At 36.6% G+C, this 25,604-nt stretch overlaps 1 protein-coding gene across 1 annotated transcript in view; it reads left to right on the top strand.

Moving 5' to 3' along the window:
* Positions 1-25,604, top strand: part of mapk8ip1a (mitogen-activated protein kinase 8 interacting protein 1a) — a 39,176-nt gene that overhangs the window by 4,922 nt on the left and 8,650 nt on the right. Inside the window, exons 2-8 of the mRNA XM_022683866.2 lie at positions 1,629-1,740; positions 6,849-7,163; positions 18,577-18,658; positions 20,011-21,003; positions 21,323-21,398; positions 22,738-22,907; positions 23,002-23,105. Of these exons, the coding sequence (XP_022539587.2) occupies positions 1,629-1,740; positions 6,849-7,163; positions 18,577-18,658; positions 20,011-21,003; positions 21,323-21,398; positions 22,738-22,907; positions 23,002-23,105 (1,852 nt within the window). The remainder of the gene's footprint in view (positions 1-1,628; positions 1,741-6,848; positions 7,164-18,576; positions 18,659-20,010; positions 21,004-21,322; positions 21,399-22,737; positions 22,908-23,001; positions 23,106-25,604) is intronic.

The following is a 25,604-nucleotide window of genomic DNA, read 5'->3' on the forward strand; positions in this document are numbered from 1 at the left end:
TGTAATTAAGGTAGTGTTTACGAGTAGGAGGATGATGAATGCAATTAAGTCAGAGTTTATCAAAACCTCTTCATTTCTCATAATTGTTAGGCAGTGTTCTTTAAATGCAATCTCTGCACTCATGCATGCAGCAGACTCACAAAGCTGTTCAGCTGTCAGAATGAAACAATTTGAGATGCATATGCAATGAGACAAGACTCAGACAAGATGAAGCTCCAGTGAAGCCTAATCAGGCCTGAAGAACCATCTTGCTACTGCCAGAGGAAAGATGATAGAAAGACCATTTGTTCTAACTGTTAAGCATCCAGCTCTGAAAGTATATATTTATTAATGCAAGTCAAAAAAAGGCAAGTAAGACAGACAATTTCTGGTGGAAAGTGGTTTATTTTTTAAAGTTGAAATGATGGAGTATCTCTGGTTTACATGAATTTTAGTATAGTTAACACTAGAAGATTCAATTTTTGTTAAACCTTTCTTAGGTCTCCTGAATGCAAAATTAGCAAACATAATAATTAGCATTTTTTTGTACATTATCAAGCTGCTATTTGTTTGTACAATGTTCTTGTATTTGAATATATTATATTATATTTTTGAACCTCTACAGACCAAAAGTTGCACCAGAATTGTTAGAATGGTCTGCAGTCACGTCCAATATGTGTTTATCAACTGGTAGATGATTGGCTTATTTGAAGCCTTATTTGTTTGTCAGCATTCATTTTCAACTTTTTGACTCTCATTTTAATAATGTTTGGACTGAAACATATATCACATAGTTTTTTAGTGCCTCTTAATTTGTCAAGATCGGTCCCATTCAGATATGTCAGATTGAGTTTAATTCAGGTGGTTGAAAAAATAAAACATGTTTACTGTTTGATAGCTGGATTGCAACAGTAAACAGTTAAAAGAGTTAAAGAGTTAAAACTGTAAATTATGTTTATTATTATTTGCATGAAGGACCACAACAATTGTTGATTAAATTGCTGATTAAACAAACTAGTTCTGGGCTAAGATTTATATCCATCCAAGTTAAAATTTAAGTGAAATATATGAGATAGGCCTTTGTATTGTATGCAAGTGAGATCTGGATTTCTTTAAATGTTGTTCTTGGTTTTTTTGTGACCTCCTGGATGAGTTGTCCATGCCCTTTTGGCCATGTTTCATGTTTTCTCCATTAGTGAATAATAGCTTTTTTCCTGATTTCTGATCTGTTTTTGGATTTTTCCACATCCTGAGATATGTGTTGCTTTTTGAGATCTTTTAGCTGCTTCATGTTGTCAGACAGGTTCTATTTAAGTGATTTCTACAGGTCTTTCAGTAATCAGGCCTGGTTGTGGTTAGTAGTGAAATTGAATTTTCCAAAAAGTGTAATTAATCACAATTAATTTATTTGGTGGCACAAACACTTTTTCCACAAAATGATAGATTGGTTTGGATAGTTTTTTTCCCTTGATAAATTCAATCATCATTTAAAAAGTGCTTTTTTATTTATTGAGGTTATGTTTGGTTGATATTAAAGTTTGTTTATAATCAGAACAATTATAATAAAAATGTAACAAATCCTTTTTTTACACCACTGTATGTAATACATGAATTAATTAATAATTAATTGTATGTATGTATTTATTCAGGTTGACTCATGATATGAGCCTGGATGAGTATGAAGATGATGATTTGTCGGAGGTGACGGAGATTACAGATGAGAGAGGAGGCAGCTTGAGCCTCAGTGACTACAGCATTTCGGTAAGAACCAGTAAACTACAGTACAGAACACTGTGAAGTGTGCACAAATTTACTATCAGTGATATATATATATATATATATACATATATATATATATATATATATATATATATATATATGTATATATATATATATATATAAGTGTAGGCCTACCAGTTTCACAATTACAGACCCTGGTGAAAAAATATACTTATACTGAGAAATGTCTAAACATGCTGTATATATACTAACATATTTATGTATTTACTTAAAATATATTAAAAGTGCATTAATATTATGCTTTCGTCAAATGTTTAAAAAGTAAACTTTGATCATATTTTTAAAAAAGTACAATATAGTGTATTTTAAATAAATAGACTACTATGAAGTACACTTTAATTTAATGTGATTTAATATACTTCTAAAATACTTATTTCCAAATATACTTTTGTACATTTTTAGCATAGTGTTGTGACAGTAGTTCACTTAAAGTACAGTGTATCATGTAACTTTTAAGAAAGTAAATTAAATTACAAAACATTGGTAAAATGTTTTTTATTTAAAATATATTTAGGTATTACATTAATATAACAGATAAAATGTATTTCAATGCTCTGTCATTATAATTAGGAAAATATGAACATAAGTAAATTCTAGGATGAAGTGTTAAATAACACATTTAAATGTCTAAAAAAAAATGTCTAAAAACGCTAAAAATTGTAGTAGAGTATATTAAAATATATTTTTATACCCATCGAAGTATAGTAGAAGTGTCCTACTTACAAAAGACAGGAACGAGAAGCATATTTGTACTCTAATGAAAATAGATCACATATATTTAACATCTATTCTTAGTACATTTTAATATACTCGGTGTATAATAGTAATACCGTTATAATAATCATTAAATGTATTATACTTTTACTGTAAGCATATTTAAAATATGGTGTTACATACATGAAGTAAATAAGTATATTTAAAATAGTTCCATTTTAGTACAGTTAAGTACATGTAGCACAATTTAAGTACGACTTTTGTACTACTTTTATACAATTAAAGTATAATAAGTACAAAAAAGTTGTTCCATTTTATCACTCTTTAAATATACTGATTAATAATGTGGCTACAAGAACACTTTAGTTCGATATAGCATAATAATGCTTAATATACTTTAATCTACTTTTTTCACTAAAGGAGCCTGTTATCACATCAGTGGAGATTAGAATTAGATGAAAAACATTTAATTGTGTCAGGTGTGACAGCTGAGTGTAGACACTTAGCTTGAGTATGTAGGTCAGAGAGCATCTGTTCCCTTTCTTTAGATCCCCTGATTTTGGCTGAATGCCACACACACTACTAGCTTGAGCATTCTGCTGATGGGATTTAAGGTTTCTGTTGGAAAGTTAGCCTGTCAGCTTAGTTAGCCAGGAGTGTGCTAATCAGCTAGCTATGTAAGCTTTGCGATGTAAAACGTTTTTGAGACGTTTGGATATAACATACAGTACCAATCTTAGAAGTATTAGAACACCCATATTTCTAGAATACCAGTCTCAGTGCTGTACGGCACACAAGCTGCTTTTTTATTTTTAATTTTTTAATTGACTTTATTACTGCATTTCACCTGTTTGACCTCTAATTCTGGAAAAATTCTGAGACTAAGTCCCAGTCCCATTTCACCCCTTGGCCCTATCCCTTACCCCTACCCCTTGTTTTAGAGTCTAACCCTTACCTTTGGAACAAAGTTACAAGGGAATGGGGTGAAATCTTCCACTCTAAGAATTGGGACAAATCTTCAAGCACCCGATACGTAATCACAAGCGCTAAAGTTCAGTAACCGAGCTGCTGCTGCTTAACTAGTTAACGTTAGGGCATTGAATGTCTTCAGAAATGGGCGAGATGGACAATAATAATTAATTTCTGCACCATTTCTTAATTCCTCTGTGATGGGGAGCTGAAATTAGCTTTGATTAACTTTTTTTTTTTGTATTTTTCTGATCCACCTTAAATGCTGCACCCCCTGCTGTCTGTTACACCATTTAAGGTGGAACAGGAAAGTTATTTTTGCTAGCAAGCTAGCTAGCTACAGAAACAATCTTTTTTATGCTTGTTTTAAAGAATTTGGCCATAAAACCTTGAAACTGCACATTAAACTATGTTAATATAGTAGGGGTGGGCGATATGGCTCTAAAATAATATCACAATATTTCAGGGTATTTTTATAACGATATACTTGGCGATATAGGAAAACTATAATAATTTATTCATTTCAGGAATATAGTATAATAGTATAACAGTATAATCATAATGTGGCAAAATAAATAATATAGCATAAAATAATATAATGCAGCAAATAATATTGCAGAATATTTAGTGCATGCATATAAACTGCAAACTAAAACAATTATACAATAAATACACCTAAAGCTTCACAGTAAATAATAGACTACTTTTAAGACAGAACAGCCCTATTATCATGATATGGATTTTTAATATCATGATATTTCTGTGTCACGATATATTGTATATGATATAATATTGCCCACCCCTATAATATAGTGCTATTTGTCACTTTTAACAAGGAAAATATTTAAATTTGAGGATTTTTTACTAGTGAGTCTAATACTCTCTCAGTTTGAAGTGTGCATCTGAAAAATCTCAGGTTGAAAGGCTAACAAGCCCTATCCCTCCCCCTAACCTACCCCTCCAGCCTAACAAAAATAAGGTTATCCTTACCTCTCAGCGTGAAAGTGCAAAACAGAGGGGTAGCTGTAAGGAATAAGGACAACAGTATCACCATTATTTTTGTCAGCTGTGCAGTCCTTGGCTTGTTAACTAGCACAGTAAAGTAGCAAATCTGTATTAGCATCTCATTACAGACGGAGGAGTTTAAAACCTTAAGCCCACCAAATTGAATAAACAGCTCTGTCCATCATTTCTTGTGGTTTCCCTTGTAAAGAAAATACATTTTAGATGTGGTGAAATACAGTACTTCTGTACTTAAATTATGTTATTATTGTAACCATTTATTTATATAAAACCTCTAACATTATATTATTTGCTACCTAGTATGTGCTAACTATTCTGGTAATATGTTATTTTCACCATTTTATAAATACATTTTAGGTATATTAGTGTGAACATATTTTGTGTACTGTACTTTATTCCTATATAGAGGAGGTTTCTATATAGAGCTGGGCAATATGACAATATAATATCTTCATAAATAATGAACTTCCTTATTGTATTGACAATATGCCTTTTTTATACATTTATTTCTCATTTTTATCCCATTTTCTCTCCACTGTACAAGGTCAATTACCCAAACCTCTCATTAGGACTCTCCCTATTACTAGCAATGCCCCAACACCAGGAGGGTGAAGACTAACACATGCCACCTCTGATACATGTGAAGTCAGACATTGCCTCTTTTTGAACTGCTGCTGATGCAGCATTGCAGAGTAGCATCACAGTGCACTCAGAGGAAAGCGCAGCAACTTAGTTACGATACATCAGCTCACAGACTCAACTTTATGCTAATCCACATCACCATAAGAATGTTAAGGGGAGAGAGCGCCATCTACCAAACCAGAGAGAACAAAGCCAATTGTGCTCTCTCAGGGTTCCGGCAGCTGATGGCAAGCTGCATGACCGGGATTCGAATCAGCAATCTCCTGATTATAGACCGCTGGACCACTCACCGCCACGCGTTTATGATTTAAGGCTACATACAATTCTGTATCCTCCACATCTAGCCTGCATGAATCACCCATTCACACAATAAGCGTCCACACCCATCACACATCCTGGCAAGCGTGGCACAGAGCAGCCAGGCCTCCAGGAACCTCAGTGTAGAACTGCAGTATTAGTCACAGCATCACATGCTGGTTAACTACAGTCAGGCCTGGAGAAAAAAAACTCTTTCACAGAGCACAAGCTCTGTCTACACTCGTCCCCTGTTGGGGAAATAGTTTTCTAGGTCAGAACCATCTTATTTCTTCTTTCAGCAGCTCGCTCTTTTCCAGCTTCCGCTCTGAATGAATGCTGGGCCGGCTGCTGGAGAAGAGAGAGAAGAGAGAGAAGAGAGAGAGCAGCAGATGCAGTGTTTTCACTCAGAGCCAAAGTTAGTTATCAGCTTAATCACAGACATTAATGCGGGGAGAGCAGAGCCAGGCGCATCTGAGGAGCACACACACACACACACACACACACACTGTGACTGCACTGTTGAAATGACACACAATATCAATATTAACAGTTAGCTTTTTAAATATTTTGGTATGTGTTTAAAATCATCTCATTCTAAAAATATGTCTACTATATAGACTATTTTAATAAATTAATTTATTCATCAATTTAGTTGTTTTGTTATTTCACGTATGTATTTTTTGTATAATTATTGTATTGCAACCCAGAGCAGTATTTTTTAATACTATTAGTATCATTATTAGTATCAGCAGTATCAGTAATATTGGTGATAGTAGTAGCAGCAACATGGTAGTTATTTGTTTAGTTTGTTTTTATTTTATATATAATTGTGTATATATAATTATGTATATGTATTATGTATAAATATAGTTGTTTGTTTATTTTTATTGTCTTGCACTGCATTGTACAGACATGAGAGATACACTACCTAAAAGTAGCCTCTAAGAGCTTTTTTTAGAAGACACAATTTGTTATTTAATTTACACATATTGTATTAATATTATTATGACATACTATGGTTTTGCTACATTTTAGACATAAATACATACATTTATGTATTTGTTTACTAAGTATTTGAATTATTTTAGTTTTTTTTATTTGTATAGCCTGTATTAGTTCCAGACCAGCATTTCAGTGAGAATATATTATTCTTTTTGTTGTTGTTTATTTGTAGTATTATATTATTATCACTCTTTCACTCCTCTCCTCTTTTGTTTGTGATGTCTGTGTTTGGGATTGTACCTGTTGTCAGTGTTTATCTAGAGCTCATTGTTCTCGGGGACTGAATTAGCTTTTCCCCACAGCAGCCACTGAGGCAGGGAGTCAGAGGCTGATGTCATCGCTGCGCCGTGATTGGCTGCTGCCGTGGTTGTCTGCAGCCCCCTCCTAACGGCTCTGCCGGTTGCCTCTCTGCTCTCTCCCAGGGTCACGTGAGCGAGTCGACCAATGGCGGCGAGGACTGGGCCGGTCGGAGGGGGGCGGTGGAGCTGCAGGCCGAGATGCTCCAGCTGGACCTGATAGATGCAGAGGGAGGGAGTCAGGAAGAAGAGGAGGAAGAGGAGAGGGAGAGGCTGCTGCTGCTCATCGATGAGCACACGGAGGGAGAGCGGGCAGCAGGGCTGCCCGCCACAGAGCCACCGCTGAGGGACCTGGAGCCCCCCGCCCTCATCGACATGGACACGTACCGGCCCAAAAGACCCACCACCCTCAATCTGTTCCCGCAGGTGCCGAGGACTCAGGTGAGCTGGAAGAAGGTGACAGCTGGTGCTTTGCTTTGCTGTGGGCGTGTAAGAAGCTTGGCGTTGAGTGTGTGTGAGCGTGAGCGTGAGTGTGAGTGTGAGTGTGAGTGTGTGTGGGTGAGGAGTAGATGGCGATAAGGATCCTTATGCTGACTGACAGGATGTGTGTGTGGCTGAGGATGAGGAAGAGGCTGTAAAAGCAGCGATCAAAGGTGCTCAACATACAAGCTTCCACAGCCATATCTGTACACACCCTAAACCTTCCCTCTCATCATCATCATCATAATCATCATCAACATCATAATCAGCATCATCCTATTTATCATTATAATCATCATCACTATCATTAAGATAAGCATTTCGGTGCTCTTATCCATTTAAACCCTCTATTCTCATAGATACATGTCTCACACACTGTAATAGCACAGTAATTACTGTATAATAAGCACCAATATTAATGAATAGCTACATAGTAAGCCTGGAGTTCAAAGGATTTTAACCTGAACCATCCCTTATGGTCTATTCTTTTGCATCCATCTCTGAGATTAACGCTAATGTTCTGGAATGAAGCTGACCGTGAGTGGATGTTTAGCTGGGAAGCTCTTCAGATTCCCGGCTGAAGCATTGCTGACGCTTCCCGGTGCTCTCCCTGCGGCCCACCTGCTATGATTCACAGCCCTCCCCCCCTCCTCTCTGTGTAACAGGATCAGACATCAGAAGAGATGATCGGAAAACGTGACCTGCAGGGGTCAAATAGCGACAGAGTGGTGCGGAGGGAGGTGATTAACGGGGGCTGAGAAGGGAAAGAGCTCCGTTTAAAAGCATCCTCGCTGTGCATTTGACATAGATGCAGTGTGGATGTTTTTAGGTCACCTTGTGTATGGATGAAGAATGTTTGTGAGATGGAAGCTGGTTCTATTTATTCACAGTCTGTCTTATACAAGGACATGCTACAGTATATAATCCATTATACACTAAAGTAACAGACAGGCATAACACATAAAGAATGTAGCATATAGAAATTAGGTAACTAAGTTTATAAATATTACTTTTCTTATTTTAAATTGGCAAAAGTAAATCATAATGGACTGTACATTTTGTAGATTGTGTATCAAACTAAACACGATGTTTGTGCAAGCAACCCTGCACAGTAGAACAGTGCAGCACTCTCTTAACTCTAAGCTATTCTAAGCTATTCTTTCATATAGTTTCTTTACAGTTGCTGTATATGGAGATTTGGATTTGCCTGTCTTACCAGCACGTGAGGCTTTTTTTTGGAGAGCTTTCTTGATCTCCAAAAAACTTTGTCTTAGAGTGTTTTGCTGGATTTGGAGTTGCTGGAATTGAATCATTCCATCACTTCATATATATGAATATAATGACGGTATGTACAGATGGGCCTGTAGATCATGCACACTAGTAGGTCACCAATGCTGACTCCCCCATTGGTCTCGTAAATTTGTCTTGTTTGGTTATAAATCTGGTTGGATGGCCAGCCAAGGAAATGTTGCAGTCTGGTGGAGACATTCCTGGGAAACTGTGTGTGTGTGTGTGTGTGTGGATGAGCATTATGCTGCTGCATCCATTATCACCAAGCTTTCATATGCAACACCTTCCCCAGATTATCACATCAATATTACCCCCTATAGATTTCATTTGTTTTTGCTTTTTCTTATCATACTTTTTTTTTTACAGATGATTTTTTAGATTAACAAACACATTTAAATACCAGACAAATATAACCTGTGTAAATTAAAAAAGCTGATTTTAAATGATAATTTAATTTGTTAAGAGGAAAAAATGTATACAAACCAACCTGGCCCCAGGCTTGGCGGCAACAACTTTAATCAAGCATTTACGATACTGGGTCTTTCATGTCTCAGTGGAGGATTTGTTTTCTCACTCTTTTTGCAGAATTGTTTTAATTCAAACACCATGGATACATTTATAACTGAGGCACGTGTGGCTTGCAGTTCTGGGTTCTTTTGGAACCTCCTGGATGAGTTGTCCATGCTCTTTTGGAGTAATTTTGCTTGGCCGGTCATACCTGGTTTCCATTTTTCTTTATATGTGGTTCATTAGAGTTCCAAAGCCTCAGGAAAGACTGTGTAACCTTTTCCAAAATTATATATGTCGATGACTTTGTTTTTGGCATCTGTTTTTGATTTTTTTCAGATCGAGGCATAATTTCTTGCTTTCTGAGATCTATATATATGACCAGACCTGTAGAATCAAGGATCTAATGTAAAAGAGTAGTAACAAACATATGCCATTATGTTGTTACCAAGGGTTAGTATGCAAGATTACCATTGTTGGTAGGCAATAGATTGTATACAGATAAAATGCAACAGATTTCAATACATGCTAAAGTAGACACAGATATCACAATATATAAATATATTTGTGCAGTCACCCTTCCAAATATATTTGCACAGATCATTTCATCTATTTCTTCATTCCCTCATCATCCCTACATTCAATACTCACACTGATTCCAGCACACACTCGCCTCACTTGAATGTAAAGTATACACTCGCTTGTGTTGCATCAGCTGATGCTTGACTGGCCTTGCTGACATATATCTTGCTACTGTACATGTTTGCTGCTGCTAATATAAATTTCCATTGCACCTGCCTTGCAGTGAGAAAACCAGTGATAGATTAACACCTCCAGAACCCGGTGGAGCACAGTGCGACTGCACAGCATACACTGGAGACCAGTCTAACACTGAAATCAAATTGCTGTGGATTTAGCAGTGGGGGGTTTTGCTTGCGTCCATAGCAGTGGAAATCTGTTATATAGCAATATAAAAAATCCTGGAATTGCACTTTCATGTAGCTGTAGGCAACTGCCCACCTGCTCTGATAGAAGGTTAATTGTCTGTGAGTGATCTAATGCATTTTCATCTCCAGTCTTTCTGCTAAAGCAACGGTTTGTGCATATATGATCCGAGGGGACTGAGCTCATTTCCAAGCTCAGCCTCCAGAGCTTCAATATGCTGACTTATTAGTCCTGTAATGGGAGGCTGTAGGCCAAAATGGAGGCCGCTGTTTGGTCAAACATGCCTCTGTTAGGAAACCCAGGATACGCCGCTTCAGGAACAGTCTTAAAGGAACAATCCAGCTTTTTACAGCTTCATCTGTATTTGCTGTGTGTGGATTGTACAGTTAGATACCATAGACACAAATAATAATTTGAGTCTGCCTGTATGATACTGTATGATATGGCTAAATACAATAATACGAAATCAAAACCTTACAAACTTTAATGTTAAAGTAACATAAAATATTAGAGCATGCAGTTTTATAAATAGAGTTGCAAAAAAAAGTATGTGAATCCTTCGGGATTATACTTGGATTTCTGCATTAATTGGTCATTAAATGTGTTCTGATCTTCATCTAAATCACAACAATAGACAAACACAGTCTGCTATCACCACAAAAAAATGATATATTTGCATTGTTTTATTGAACATAACATGTTAACATTCTTATTTTTTGTGTGGTATTAGTCTAAGATGACTGTGTTTGTCTTTTGCTGTGACTTGAGATGAAGATCAGAACACATTTTATGATTAATTTATGCAGAAGTCCAAGTAATCCCAAAGGGTGCACATAATTTTCCTTGCAACTGTATCTAACTGTGTAATGATAAACATAAGACAGTTGCACTTTTCACTGCATCTTTCATTTCAGCTTTAAGGAAACTGCACTGGATTATGTTGTTTTCTTCTGCAAAACAATTTGGCAAACAGTTTACTGTTGCCTATTCTATTTATGTGTTGTAACTGCTTGTCACCATATTTTTTTCACTATAAATTGCACCAGATTATAAGGTGTATTATGTGTCACTAGTAAGAAACAGGGGGTGTCGCCATGTTTTCCTTTTAATTCAGCAGGTCTCACTGAGGCCTGTCAAGCTAAGCTAAGTAAACAAAACTGTAATTCTTGAAAAAAATTTTCTTTTAAAATCATATGAGCGCCGGATGTTGATCTACACAACTACAAAGCTGTTTTTTTAAGAGCTTCTGTTTATTTACAGTAAGCTTAGATTTGCAGTTTTCCACTAAGGCTAGCAACAATTAGCGGCTAATGCCAGCCAACAGTGCTACACTGAGGACCCTGAGTGTTCTTGTTAAGCCAGGGCGATATTAGCTTGCAGTTTGTCCCACATAGCTTGTTTTAACATGGTAAACGCACAGACTACTGTCTGAAATACTCACCTCTGAACGGCGAAAGAGCTAGCGCTTAGTACGGTTAGCGCCTAATGCTAATACAGCTCCAGTCTCAGTGCTGGAGAACTAAACTGAAACTTCTGTATAATGTTGCACTTGAGCGGAGTGGATTTACTGCTCCTTACAACCTGATTGGTAGAGTTCAGATTGTATTAAGAACCCCCGATTATATAGATCGGGGGTTCTTAACCTGGAAGTTGTGTCTCTCATAACCATCTTTAGTAAACTTTTAAGTATTTATTTTATTTTTGTTGATTATATTTGACCAAGAATAAAGCAAATAAGCAGCACTTTAGAGACCATAGGAAAATAACGAGCCAAAACTTTGACAAAATATATGTATACATTTCTTTATATTGGTTTATTATTGGTTTTACACCACAAGGTCACATTTTGAGAAGGCTATAGAGAGTTTTTTTATTGCTCATTTTATTTGTTAATTTGTCTATGGTCCCTAAAGAGCCCCTTTATGCTGAAGACACGGGAATACAGTGAGATTATGTTCCAGTCTTGGTCAAATATACTCATATACCAGTTAAGTTTAGTAGAATAAAAGCAAAGTTCAGTAAAAATATTTATCAAGTAATTGTAGGATTCTAAGAGTATCCTAGAATGAAAGACTGCATATAATATAACCATTAGTGACAATTCTAATTCTATCAACCACATTTTATTTATTTATTATATCTACAGGGGTTGGACAATGAAACTGAAACACCTGGTTTTAGACCACAATAATTTATGTTCAGTTCTGGTGGAAACAGGAGAGTTGAGGTGCACAGTGAATTCTGCCGTGATTTGTTTGGTCGTGGTTTTATGTTTTTTTGGATACAATCCGGGTTAGCACCCGAACATCCCTTTCAGACAGCTTCCTCTTCCGTCCACAGTTAATCCTTTTGGATGTGGATGGTCCTTCTTGGTGGTATGCTGACATTACCCTGGATATTGTGGCTCTTGATACATCACAAAGACTTGCTGTCTTGGTCACAGATGCGCCAGCAAGACGTGCACCAACAATTTATCCTCTTTTGAACTCTGGTATGTCACCTATATGTGTGAATTGCAATATTTTGAGCAAAATTGGCCACGAGGCTGGTGCAATTTAGCCGTGAAACGTGAAACGAAAGGTGTTTTAGTTTCATTGTTCATTGTTTCAACGCCTGGCCTGTATATTGTATATATATATATCTTGTCAACACTGTTAGTAATGTAGCTTGCCTGTTTACTCTGTTAGGTATGCTCCATGCCACATGCCTTGCCCTGTGAGTAACACTAAAGTCGGTGCTGATTGTGATTGTGCTGTACTGTATGTTAAGTAGGTATTTAGGGAGGTATTTAAGAGGCTGGGAGATGGCTGGGGACGTGTACAGACTGCAGCAGAAAAGCAGCAGTTTATTCAGCACTGTCAGCGTCAGGCCTCTGAAACATTTATCTTCCTCCTCAGTGTGTAGCGTATCCAGGTCAGCAGCGCTCTCTTGCCTGGGGAAGATGCTGCTGCTGGCTGACTGCAGAAACATGCTGCGATCTGGCAATAAATCCCTGATCTGAGCCCTGTCCACTCCACTCTCATCTCAACACGGAAACAGCGTCAGGGGCCCCCAAGCACCAAGATCACTCTGGGGATTACCAGGAATTTACTAACCCTGCACAAGTTCAATATGTACACAATAATGTTCAAAAAGCTTGGAATCACTGTACACGGGTTTCACTGTGTTTGTAGATAAATAAAAGTAGAATAAGTATATTTTATTGTGCATAAACTGTAATAAAAATCTATTGCATACTATAATGATCATATTTTTCTATATCTGACAACACATGTGTGTAAAGCTCTCTTAGAAGAGTGTAATTCACTGGATCAAAATTGTACATTTGTTTAATTTTGAACATAATGTAAATCTGTCTTCATATTGTGTAAAATGTCATGATAATTGAACATAAGCATAACAGAAAATACTTCAAAATGATGATGAATTAATGTTTTTACACTGACTTCCAGTGAGAGTAAAAAAAGATTTCCTACTATAAATTGCAGTTGCTCTATAGTCACTATGCCACATTAAGAATTAAGTTATAATAACAATAAAAGCATTAAATTGTCAGTGGAACAGTTCTAATCAATACAACTCTGTTCAATTGTAAGGGTGTGTATCACAGGACATCTCACGATACAATATACAATATACATTGCCCTAAATAACAATAATGATATCACAATACAGTGATTCTTCAATACTCAAGGTATCACAGCACCACTTAAAAATGATCACTTTCTCTGATTGTACAGTAATTTTATACAGTGGCTTGCAAAAATATTCATATACCGTGAACTTTTAAAAAAAATTTCACCTTACAACCACAAACTCAAATGTATTTAATTGAGATTTTAGGTGATAGACCAACAAAGTAGCACATAACTTCGAAGAGAAACAAAATTGATACATACTTTTATGATACATAGTTTTATTTATTAAATATTAATAAAATAAAAATCTGAAAAGTGTGACATGAAAAAGGATATACATTTTTGCACATCCTTCTTTGCAAAATACCTCTAGCTCAGCCAGGTTGGATGGAGAGCGTCTGTGAACAGCAATTTTCATGTCTTGCCACAGAAGCTTAATTAGGTCAGTATGTTTTGGATCATTGTCTTGCTGGGAGGTGAATCTCTTCTCAGTCCGAAGTCTTTTGCAGCCTCCAATAGGTTTTCCTCCAGGATTGCTCTGTATTGAACTCCATCCATCTTCACATCAACTCAGCTTTTCTGTCACTGCTGAAGAAAAGCATCCCCACAGCATGAAGCTGCCACCACCACGTATTACAGTTTTACACATTTCATTTTCATTCCGCTTTACCATTATGTGCTACTTTGTGTTGGTCTATGACTTATTATCTTAATAAAATAAAATAAAAAATAATAAGTGTGTGGTTGTCAGGTGACAAAATAGGACAGAGTTTAAGAGATATAAATACTTTTGCAATCCACTGTAGGTATAAGTTTCAATAGAATATACAATGGAATGTAATCAAGAAGAAGATTGATTCACCCAAAATCAAGGTGTAAGACGCATGAAAGCTGAAATTGAAAATCTGAGTTTTTCCACCAAATAATATATATTTTTTTAACTCTTCCTGAGTTAAAACATTAGTATTGATGTTGTTTCTTTTTCTTGGTTTCTTATTGTTGTTGAATTTGGTTTCTTTGCATTATTTGAGGTCTGAAAGCTCTGCATCTTTTTCGACATTCTGACCATTTCCGTTTTCTGCAAATAAATGCTCTCAATGGCAATGTTTTATTTTTGAACTTTGGAAGATATATTGTCATATCATTTTGAAATGGTCTCTTGTTGTTTTTTTTTTATATTAATATATAACAATATTAATATATTGTCCCGCCCCTGTTCAATTGAATGTCATTTTATAATTATATAATTTTCCAAAGATTGTGGGTAGAGGAAGAGAATAACAAGTTAGATACATGGATCAAATCAGCCCTAGAAAGGTTATTTTTAATATAAAATATAAATATCAGTTTATTTTGAGGTGATTACAAACATTTGAACAGTGTTGTATTTGCAAAGCCTGAAAAAGCACAGTATGACCCAGCATGATACAGCATGTAAAAAATGATTAATTATATATAAATAAAGAAATGCCTACTGTTGGCAGCAAGTTTTGAAATCCCAGCTTGTTTTTTGTATGGCTTTTTGTACTCTATGAGAAATGAAAAATAACTTGTTTCTAAAAAAACTTGTAATGGTAATTAGACTACCATTACACAGGTTTATGATTTGTTATCATTTGTTAATTAATGGATATTAACACTTAAAACAATCAATAATCATTCATAAAATATAAACAGAAAGGGAGAAAGTGATCTATAGAAGTATAGAAGTTCTTCTATCATGTTCTATATCAGTCATTGTTCTACATGTCAACTTCAGTAGAGATCTGTTAAAAAAGTAATTTAGTTTAACATCAAAACTGAGCTTTTATAACTCATTTATGATCCCCTGATCAGTCTACAATGACATTAACAGTATGAAGTCTCTGCTTTCACATTATTGCTGAGCTTTAAATTTTTATAAACTCATTTTTTATATATGTATAAATCTTAATAAGGAAACATACAGTATAATATAAAATTATTATTGTTAATGAGATAACACAGAAATTAAACTTGCATATAATTTAGAGTCAGTGACTGGTAACACAAGTGAGTACACCTCATAGTAAACATGTCAAAATTGTGCCCAAAGTGTCAATATTTTGTGTGACCACCATTATTATCTAGTACTATCTTAACCCTCTTGTGCATGGAGTTCACCAGAGCTGCACAGGCTGCTACTGGATCACCTTGCCAACATCAAGGAGCTGATATTAGAGACCTTCCGCTCCTCCACCTTCCATTTGAGGATGCCCCACAGGTGCTCAATAGGGTTTAGGTCTGGAGACATACTTGTCCAGTTTATCTGCAGAAACTAACTGTTAAAAATATTGATTTTCCATAATATACAAAATGGTAAATTAACACTTTTTAACACATTAACACAAATGCCCCTGCTGACAGATTTCTTTTTACAGTTTTTATCTGTCATAAAACTAACAGTTTATGTAGTTCCCATCATGATGGTGATTATTTACACTACCAAAAAACATCTAACCAACCTCACCAAAACATCTCTTACAACATTAAAGAGCACAGCATGACAACTCCCTACAAAACTACTAATAAACAATGGAAGCAGATCACTGTGACAAAACTATAAAAAAAAAAAACAGAAAAAGGACAGAAAACGTAACATGTAACAACATGTTTGCAGCTGTAAACTGTATTTTAACAGTGATATATCCGCATAACAACAATCATTTTTTTGTAAACAGTTAGTTTCCTAAAAAACAGCATTAAAAATCAGTAAAACCTATTTAGTTTTTTTTTTCTAAAATCACAACACATTAAAAGAAAACATTCTATTCTTGTAATTATAGGTAGTTTTTTGTTCCAGAGAACAAAATTACAGGGAAATACTGTATAATTTTACTAGGAAAAAAATATAAAACATATATAATAATAATAACAAGTGCAATGAAATGATTAAATTTAATATAGTTTGTTTTATTTGGTTGCATTTGGTCTGATTTTAGCATTGTTTTAGATCAAATCTTTGTAGACATTTAAAAATTGTAAAGGTTTCACATATTCTTAAGCACTACTGTTAACCTTGAAATGGTTCTTCTTTCATCTCTGTCTTTCAGAAATGCTTTTTATATGATTAATGTGGCTCCACACACCTTTGTGGCTTACTTTAAAGTGTTATCATTTAACATTCAGACTGAATACTCAGATATTTCCCCCATGGGCTGTTGAGAGTGATTATGAATGCAGTTGGTGTTAGATGAATTTAAAGCAGCAGCAGTGTTGAGTGTTGAATTCATGGCGTTGGTCTTTCTGGAAGTCTGGATTTGTGCATTTCTGGTGTGTTTAGGTTATAGATTTGCTGTTTGGAAGTGTATTTGCTCTTGTATTGTGCAAGCGTTTTGAGATTTAGTAAAACGTACTGTACGATTTTTGACTGCAGCTGTTTTTATTGATATTTTACTTTATGTTTTACCTACAGCAAAAAAAAAAATAAAACAGTTGGGCTGCCAATACATGTTTAGTATTCAAATTCTATTAGAGATTTGATGGTAACACAAATAAAAGTACTTAGCATCGTAAGTACAGTAATAAGCATTGTTAAAAGGTTACATAATGTACAAAACTAATTATTAATTGACACTATGTAAGACATTATTAAATATCAATACATTAATTAATTAATGCTTAAAGGTCTCATTCCATCGTTTTTTTTTTTAAATGTCTAGCTGTGGTCTCTAGTATAAATGAATGCCCTAAGAGCCCTGTGTTTTTTGTGACAAAAAGTATTTCGGTGATCCGGTTTACCACTGATTTAGTCTGGTGCAGGAGTGTATGGGGGAACGATAGGATTTTACAGTACTGCAAGGCAGCGAGATGAACAACAGTTAGAAATGTCACTGTTTTTACATTAATATCTTTTTTAATAAGTCTTTGCAATGTCATATGTTACTTTACATCATGTGTAATGCCCTGCTAGGTGCAGTTCAGCTACTGACCTAATCTTAGAGTCTCTGTAAAACCACTGCCAAATCCACCGGAGATCCTATTTAAACCTAGTATATTTGAACACGTCTGCAACTCTAAGCTCGCCACATTTTAATCAGATGCCAATTTTTGCTAAAACTGTCCACCCTGCCATGACAAACTGCATTAGAGGATGGGCAATTGTAGCAAAAATTGGCATTTGATAGAACATTTATAAAAATATGAATTTAAAAGTGATTAAGCTGGAAATATGATTCATGTGTAGTGTGATGTCTAATTAATAAATGGCCAAAAATTTGGTATAAAGGTTTTTTTTTGAGGGCCAAAATCTGATAATCTGATAATGATCAACCCCTCTCGAGCATATGTGCTGGAAGTAGAACAGAAAAGCATGCATGTTGAGCATGAGATCCCTTTAGAACGATATTGCTTTTCCTTGATGTTCTGAAAGAGAAGGATGGATTTCTGGTCTGTATTCTGGGTGTGGTGATCTATGCATTCCTGTGTATTTGAGGAAGAATCCAGTTAAAATAGTCAGGAATGGAAACGGATAACAAATGTGTGTGTCTCCCTCTTCATTTCATCATACAGCGTCACGCCATCTGCCCACACCTCACACACTCAAGCCAACACCCACACACACACACACACACACTCACATGCGCTGCACAGATATATGTATGCACAGCCTCCTCTAAAGCTGAGTTTCCATGGTGACTGAGGAGTGTCTGTACCCGCTGCATTGTGATGCTGTGGCCTGGAGATGAGTCAGCGAGAACAGACAGGCCGAGCTGTAAAGGATTCCCGATAATTCTTCTGCCTGGAACTTCGGTCAAGCTCACGTCACTGGAGTGTGTGTGTGTGTGTGTGCAAGACCTAGACCTAGAAAGTCCCCTACATTGAGAAGGCTGGGAAAGTCATGAAATTGCCTGAATCCTGAATAAAAGAGGAAATGTCCTCTATATTGTACTAAACAAGAAGGATTAAAAAATAAATCCCCCTTTTCTACCTTCAGCATTTTAGTACATAACATTATCCTCTCTTATTTCCCACAGGACACAATAAATAACAACTCTTTTGGTGAGAAAGACAGAAGAAAGGAGAAGAAAACCCATTCATCTTCACCACACATTAAAGGTAAGAAAGGACAATCCTGTCCAAACTTTTAAAGGGGCACTAAAACCCCTGATTTTAGCTGACTACACCCTCGGCTCAAATTTGAAATAGGTTAAAAAATGGGAAGAGAGTTTGGGAGGGGCACTGGGTGATGTATGGGTTTAGAGGCCGGCCAGGAGGGAGAGCTGGTTGGCTGAGGTGCAGCAGCAGTGAGCCTCTGATAGCGGTGAGGCGTAGGACAGGTGGTTGAATGTCAGCAGGGGGGCATTGTAATTGATTGACTTATTTGCATATTGCAATGTGTCTGCATACCAAATTACATGGACACACCATCCACGCCTATAGCACAGTTGAACCTGAGAGGGCGCTGCACAGGCAGAAATTACCACAATAAAAGTGTTTTTTAAAGGTTAGGAAATGTTTATAAAAATTTTAAGCAGGACTGGTATGTTAAAAAAATATATGGTTTAGGTTCTAGTGGCTCTTTAAAGCAGATGCTTGGTTATGGGCATGAAAATGCAACATTTTCCACACTGCTCTGCAAAAGCGGCAAACTGATCTGGCACAACTCTGAAGAAATTTAAATCCAATGGAGGTGAAACGAAGTATTTAGCAGTGTGGCTACTGCATGCAATTTAAAAGCACCTTAAGGTCGAATCTTCTGCAGCAGGATTTTTTTTCAGCTATTTGGGCACCTGATCAGGTCCTAGGGGGTTAAAGGCACCTTAACAAACTTTAAAAGGTAAAGAAATATTAAAATAAAAAGTAGTCAGGTCAAAAAAAGATTTGCATCTGTTTCTGATACATAAACCCATGCAAATCACAAGTGGACCCCATGAGAAAATACTCATTAAATCCTATTTTGTATGTATACCCATAACACGTGGAAGCGTGCTAAATGACCTTATGTACTGCATTACATTGTAAACACTACTACAGGGTACACAACACCTGGAAATATGTGCAGCTTTAGTTCTGTTGAAAGCACTGTGTGAGAACAAATATTGCCTCAATGGGATTTTTATTAATCTGCTTAGCGAAATGGTTCGCAAGAGGCCACACGGCCAAAAGAGGACGCGTGTGGAGCCGCAGACAGATTTGTCCTAATTTTAGAGTTAGAACTTAAGTATAAATGGATGTGTACAAATTGCAAGGCTGCATGTAAACTGATCCTACACAGACTGAATTTGTACATTATGTTGTCGGTAATAACACAATTATAGTATCTTAGTCAGAGAAATTGTATTCATATTGACACACAGTGTTTGGTGTTTGCTTCATAATCCTATTCCTGTGTAACCTATTGCCTGTTATATAATCTGTCGTTTGTTTGTTTGTGTGTCTGCGTATGTGTGTGTGTGTGTGTGTATTAGGGGACCTGCCTCCTAAAGCTGAGCAGGCTAACCAGACCGATGGGGACAAAGTCCAGGCAAGCATTCGGGTGAATGCCAAGCCCCACGCTGCCGGTTCTTCTGCACACAAAGCTCCAGACTCCGTCTCCAAGAAGCAGGACAAACCTACTGACACTGCGGTCAACAACGTCCATACTGCTCAGCCTTCCACGCAGACAGACATGCGGGAAATGCCCAGGGATGGGACCCTCATAGAGGGCCTCCATGACGCGGACACAATCAGCAAGGAGAAAGCTCATTATCATACCCTGAATGGCTGCCGAGAACAAGTGCAGTACCCTGTAGAAAATGGGTGCACACACCCTCAGCCAACAGACAAAAACAAGGACTATCGCTCATCGGATGTCGGCAAAGAGGCGGCGCAGGAGATCCACCTGACACCCGTGAACGGGGAGCAGGAAAGACCTTTCTTGTCTCAGAGCAGCGACAGCAACCGCATGTCCATTAGCTCAGACACGGAACTCCCACCTTTGCATTTCCATCCCCTCACAGGTCGTGCTAACCCCTCCATCAGCGAAGAGGACGAGGTGTACCCCCCGACGCCCCCATGCAGGACTGACAGCCTCAGTGAGTTGACAGAGCCTGTTGCGAAGGCAGGGGCTGGAGACAAAGCAGCTGCAAATGCTGCCGTTAGCAAGGATGCTTCAGGACTATCGTACGATTCAGTGAAGTACACCCTGGTGGTGGACGAGCACGCCAAGTTGGAACTGGTTAGCCTAAAACAATGTTACCAAGGCTACGACAGCGACAGCGACAACACCGTCTACGAGTCGGCCATTGATGAGGATGAGGATGAGCACGATGTGGACGATGAGGAAGAAGAGTCAGGCGCAGGAGGCATCAACAGAGACACTTCCAGTTTGTCGGTGGACTCCAACACTGACTCCACGTCAGACGTGCCTCGCTCGCGAAAGTTTGTGAATGTCTTCGTGAACAGGCGTTCACGGTTTACCGGTGGGTGGACTGCAGGTTTCCTTTTATATATCTCTTTTATACGCACTTTGAGTTATAGGATGTTTTGTGTTGTCAGACTTGCTGCAAAATGAGGGTGAAACAGTTCCTGGGAGAATGACAATGGACCACGAACGGAGCCTTGTAGCACGCCTTTTTTTTCTCAATACTCAGCTTCTTTCTGGAGCTAATACATCTAAAAGTAAAAAAAAAAGATATTCCTCTTGTAGCTTCCTCAGGAACACTAATTTTGCAGTGAGGTTTTTGACAAACGTCTTTCTTTCTCATGACTAGAGACTTCTGATGTTTTGTCGTTCCGTAGGTGCTGAATCATTTGGTATTTTCTCCTGCATTATCGATGGTGAGGAGAGAGAGCAGAGCCACAGGGCAGTGTTCAGGCAGGTCTTTCTCATCCACACACTCTACAGGAATCTTTGTTTGTATTTTGATTTACTTTAATACGGAATTGGTGTTAATACCAGGTCAGGACTGAAAGTAATAGGGCAAAAATACTTAGGAATAGAAAGTGGCTATTAGAATTTGAGTCAGGCTATCATTTGTGCAGAGGATTTACTCGAATAAGCACACTACACTTAGTTACTGTTAAAATTCTAATGAGCAATAAGGCTTTATGAAAATATGTTTGGGAGGCTGTCCCAGAGTTTAGTTGCACCATAAAAATCCTGCTCATCCCTAAAATTCAACCGTGAAACTAAAAGCAACTGGTTGGAGGATGACAATGATCAAGAGCCAAGCCCTGAATCTTTAGATCTTTAGATTAGTTTTAGTACAGGTAAGAAGCTCAATCTCGTAAAGCTATTAAAATTGCATTTAAAGTCATTTTATTAAATTGATAAAAAAAATGACCTGAGGGTTTTGTAGATTTTACCACAGGTGGCCATGCAGCATCATGAGGAGATGATATATGCAAAAATGTTTCACAAAGGTGATAATATGTTTTTAAAAGGCTCTTTTTTTAAGCCAATATTTTTTAGCCTATAGTGCATTCCACCTCTCTTATTTTAATAACCCCGCTATTATTAAAATGTTAACATTGATAAAATTGGCATTCATTTGGCTCCCTGTTTCAGCTGCATATATACCCATTGAAAATAAATACATTGTAGTACAATATAAATATATAGTAAAGAAGTTTAGTTGGACTGGAGTTTGCCTGGAGTTCTCTTGAGTCTCTGCACGGATCATCTTCATACTAAGCTACATACATCTGCTATGTTCTTGCTGGAGTGTGAGGGGGCGTGACGTGTGCAGGTGTGATGGATCATATAAGCCAATAGGGTGTCAAAACGGTATATGTTTAAACTTCTCTACATCCAATCACAGTCAGATAAGTTCAGAAAGTTAAGATAATTGTGTGAAAATTAGAAGAATTAAAAGTAGAAGTCAAATAATTATTCCTGTAGATTTGCCAACTAAAGCCAGAAGATGGATGGATGGATGGATTTCCTCCCGAGAACAGAAAGAGCTACAGTCATCAGCCAAACAATAGAAACTTAGACTTGCATGCTTTTTTTAAATAGCAAGTTAAACACTAATACAAGCATTCAGATATCTGTGAACAGCCTACAGTAAATATAATAATGAACATAAACATAATAGAATAACAGATACTCTCACTGAGGGCGAACCTGTATAACTGTACAATGCCTCCATAAGCTGGTCAAATCCAAAGAGCCTCAGTGTGACATGAGTGAGCTGACGTTTGTTTGTTTACAGATTCATCCCCCGGCATGAGGATGAGCTGGAGATGGAGGCGGATGACCCCTTGCTGATGGAGGTGCAGGCAGAGGATCTGTGGTGCGAAGCTTATAACATGCGCACCGGCTCCAGGGGCATCTTCCCCGCCTTCTACGCTGTTCAGGTCACGAAGGACATGCGACCAAAGGGTAATAATGCCTTAAAGCTCAGAAATCGTAAATGTTTTTTCTTCTAACGTACCTGTTGTGTCTTTTTATTTATTGTTGGATTTTATTTTTACAGAGGTTAAAAGTGACTGGCTAGACTCATTCTGGCTGAAATTCCTGGGCTCTGTTCAAGTGCCGTACCATAAAGGGAATGATGTGCTTTGCGCAGCTATGCAGAAGGTATTAAAATCATTTTTTTGACTGTCTCATGTTAGATTTTCATGCAAAAGCCTTGTATTTCTACTTTTGCATCTTTACATTTTTTATCATTTGAATTAGGCAGTTTTACCTGTAACACTGTGTCAAAATTTCATAATGAATGAGTCAATAGAAAGTCTCTAAATCTATTTGAATACAGTACCTGATTTAACTCACCTTAAATTAATTGGTTTTCCATTATTTTAAAATGTTTTATACTGTAAATTAATGATAAAGTCATCCAAGCTGTAAAAAAAACATATATAATTATTAAGTAAACAAAACAGTGTTACACAAACCAGAATATGTTTTATATTTTAGATTCTTCAGAGTAGCACCTCTTGCTTAGATTAGACAGTTTTGCACATATTGGCTGGATTTTCTCAGTCAGATTTATGAGGCAGAGTCCCCTGGAATTCAAGCTTTAAGTTAACAGCTGTGCTGAACTTCTCAAGAGTTAATTACTTGAATTTCTTGTATCTTAATGTGTTTGAGAGCATCAGTTGTAAAGTAGTGAAGAGGCAGAGTTACAGGAATACAGTGAATAGCTCTATTTGAGTAATGTTCTAATCCATATTATGGCAAGAACTACTTAAGTAAATAAAGAAAAAGACCATAAAAATGTTACGATGAAACATCAAAGAAACGCCAAGAGTTTGCTCTGTTGCACAAGATAAGTTTATCAGTATTTTGGTTTGTTTAACACTTTTAAGTTACTACATGATTATGTATGTGTTCCATCATAGTCTGGATGACTTCAGTATGTATTTACCATAAAGGGAAAAAAGTGTGTTCAAAATTTTGAACGGTACTATAATCTTTGTATGCTGACCTCTTTTGATAATTCCATAGAATAACTATTTTGTTTCACAAAAAACAGTTTTACAGGGCACTTTTAATTTACATTTGTATTAGGAGGGCTTTTAATTTGGTATAGAACTTTTACATTATTTGAAAGTTCCTAGAACCTTAAATAGGTTCTTTGCAGCACCAAACTCTTTTTCAGACATATTTCCAGAGTTAACCAAAATTGGTTCTTTAGTGGCATATTCTTTAGTGTAGAATCTCCATTATAGTGAATGTATGGGTACTGTAGCACAATTGAAACAATAAATAATGAATGAATTAAACAATGTAATTAACATTATCAAGCATCTCTATTTATTTGGGAACCTCCAAATGTTCCAATTATTAGTTAATCCAGCAAGAGTGCGTAATCAGAGTTTAGAAACACAGGGTCACCATGGCTGTAGGAGCTCCATGCCAGGAGTTCTAATGTGTCTGCTGAAGTCCTGACTGCTGCCTTTGTGCTGCAGAGTCCTGGAGGCAAAGGGTTGTGAAGGCTGAGGGGTTTTGTAACCTGGTACTTCCGTTTCTCTCAGACTATTCCACTAATCACTGTCGCCTTGACAAAGGGTAATGACTGCTCAATCACAATCAGGAATAAAGTTTATTTACTTATTTCTTGTTTTTTTTTCGTACCAAATTAAACAGCGAGTGAAATGAGCAACCATTAAGTAGAGTAATGTCATTGCTAATGTCAAAGATCATTTACATTTCTTTTGGCTGCATTAAGGCAGAAAAGTACATTAAGATCTCAAAGCAAAATCTATTGCTTTTAAGATGACTTAAAATATATTTATATATTATAGGCATTTTACCAAGACAATGCAAATCCACATGCTGCAATGCAAGTCTGCAGGTCTGCAATGCAAGAATGGCTGTATATTAGCAGATAAAATGAAGTCGACGAGACAACACATAAAACATACTGTTTACAATTAATTGAATGTAAAAGTAAATGTAAGAAACACTTTGCATGGTCCATAGTATCCATTTTTTCTGATTTGGGGTTGTAAAGATAATAATTTAGTTAGATTGTGAAACAGTATCTATATCTTCACTTTAGTGCAGTTCCTGCACTTTTAATTGAGTTAGATTGTGAAACAGTATCTATATCTTCACTTTAGTGCAGTTCCTGCACTTTTAATTGAGTTAGATTGTGTTACAGTATCCATACTATCACTATAGTACAGTTTATGCACTTTTAATTGAGTTAGATTGTGTTACGGTACCCATACTGTCACTAAAGTAAAGTTTCTACTCTTTTATTCAAATTAGATTTGTATACAGTATTCACACTTTAATTTCAGTACAGTTTCTGCTCTTTTAATTGAGTTAGATTGTGATACTGTACCCATACTTTCACTTTAGTACAGAACAGTTTCTGTGCTCATAATTTAGTTAAATTGTGATATTGTACCCACATTTTCACTATAGTGCAGTTTCTGCTCTTTTAATTGAGTTAGATTGTGTTACAGTACCCATACTTTCACTATAGAACAGTTTCTGCTCTTTCAATTGAGTTAAATTGTGATACAGTATCCATATTTTCACTTCAGAACAGCACAGTTTCTGCTATAAGAATTGAGTTAGATTGTGATACAGTGTTCATATTTTAAATATAGAACATATTCTATT

The sequence above is a fragment of the Astyanax mexicanus genome, chromosome 10, assembly GCF_023375975.1.
Source record: "Astyanax mexicanus isolate ESR-SI-001 chromosome 10, AstMex3_surface, whole genome shotgun sequence".
Taxonomy (NCBI): Eukaryota; Metazoa; Chordata; class Actinopteri; order Characiformes; family Acestrorhamphidae; genus Astyanax; species Astyanax mexicanus.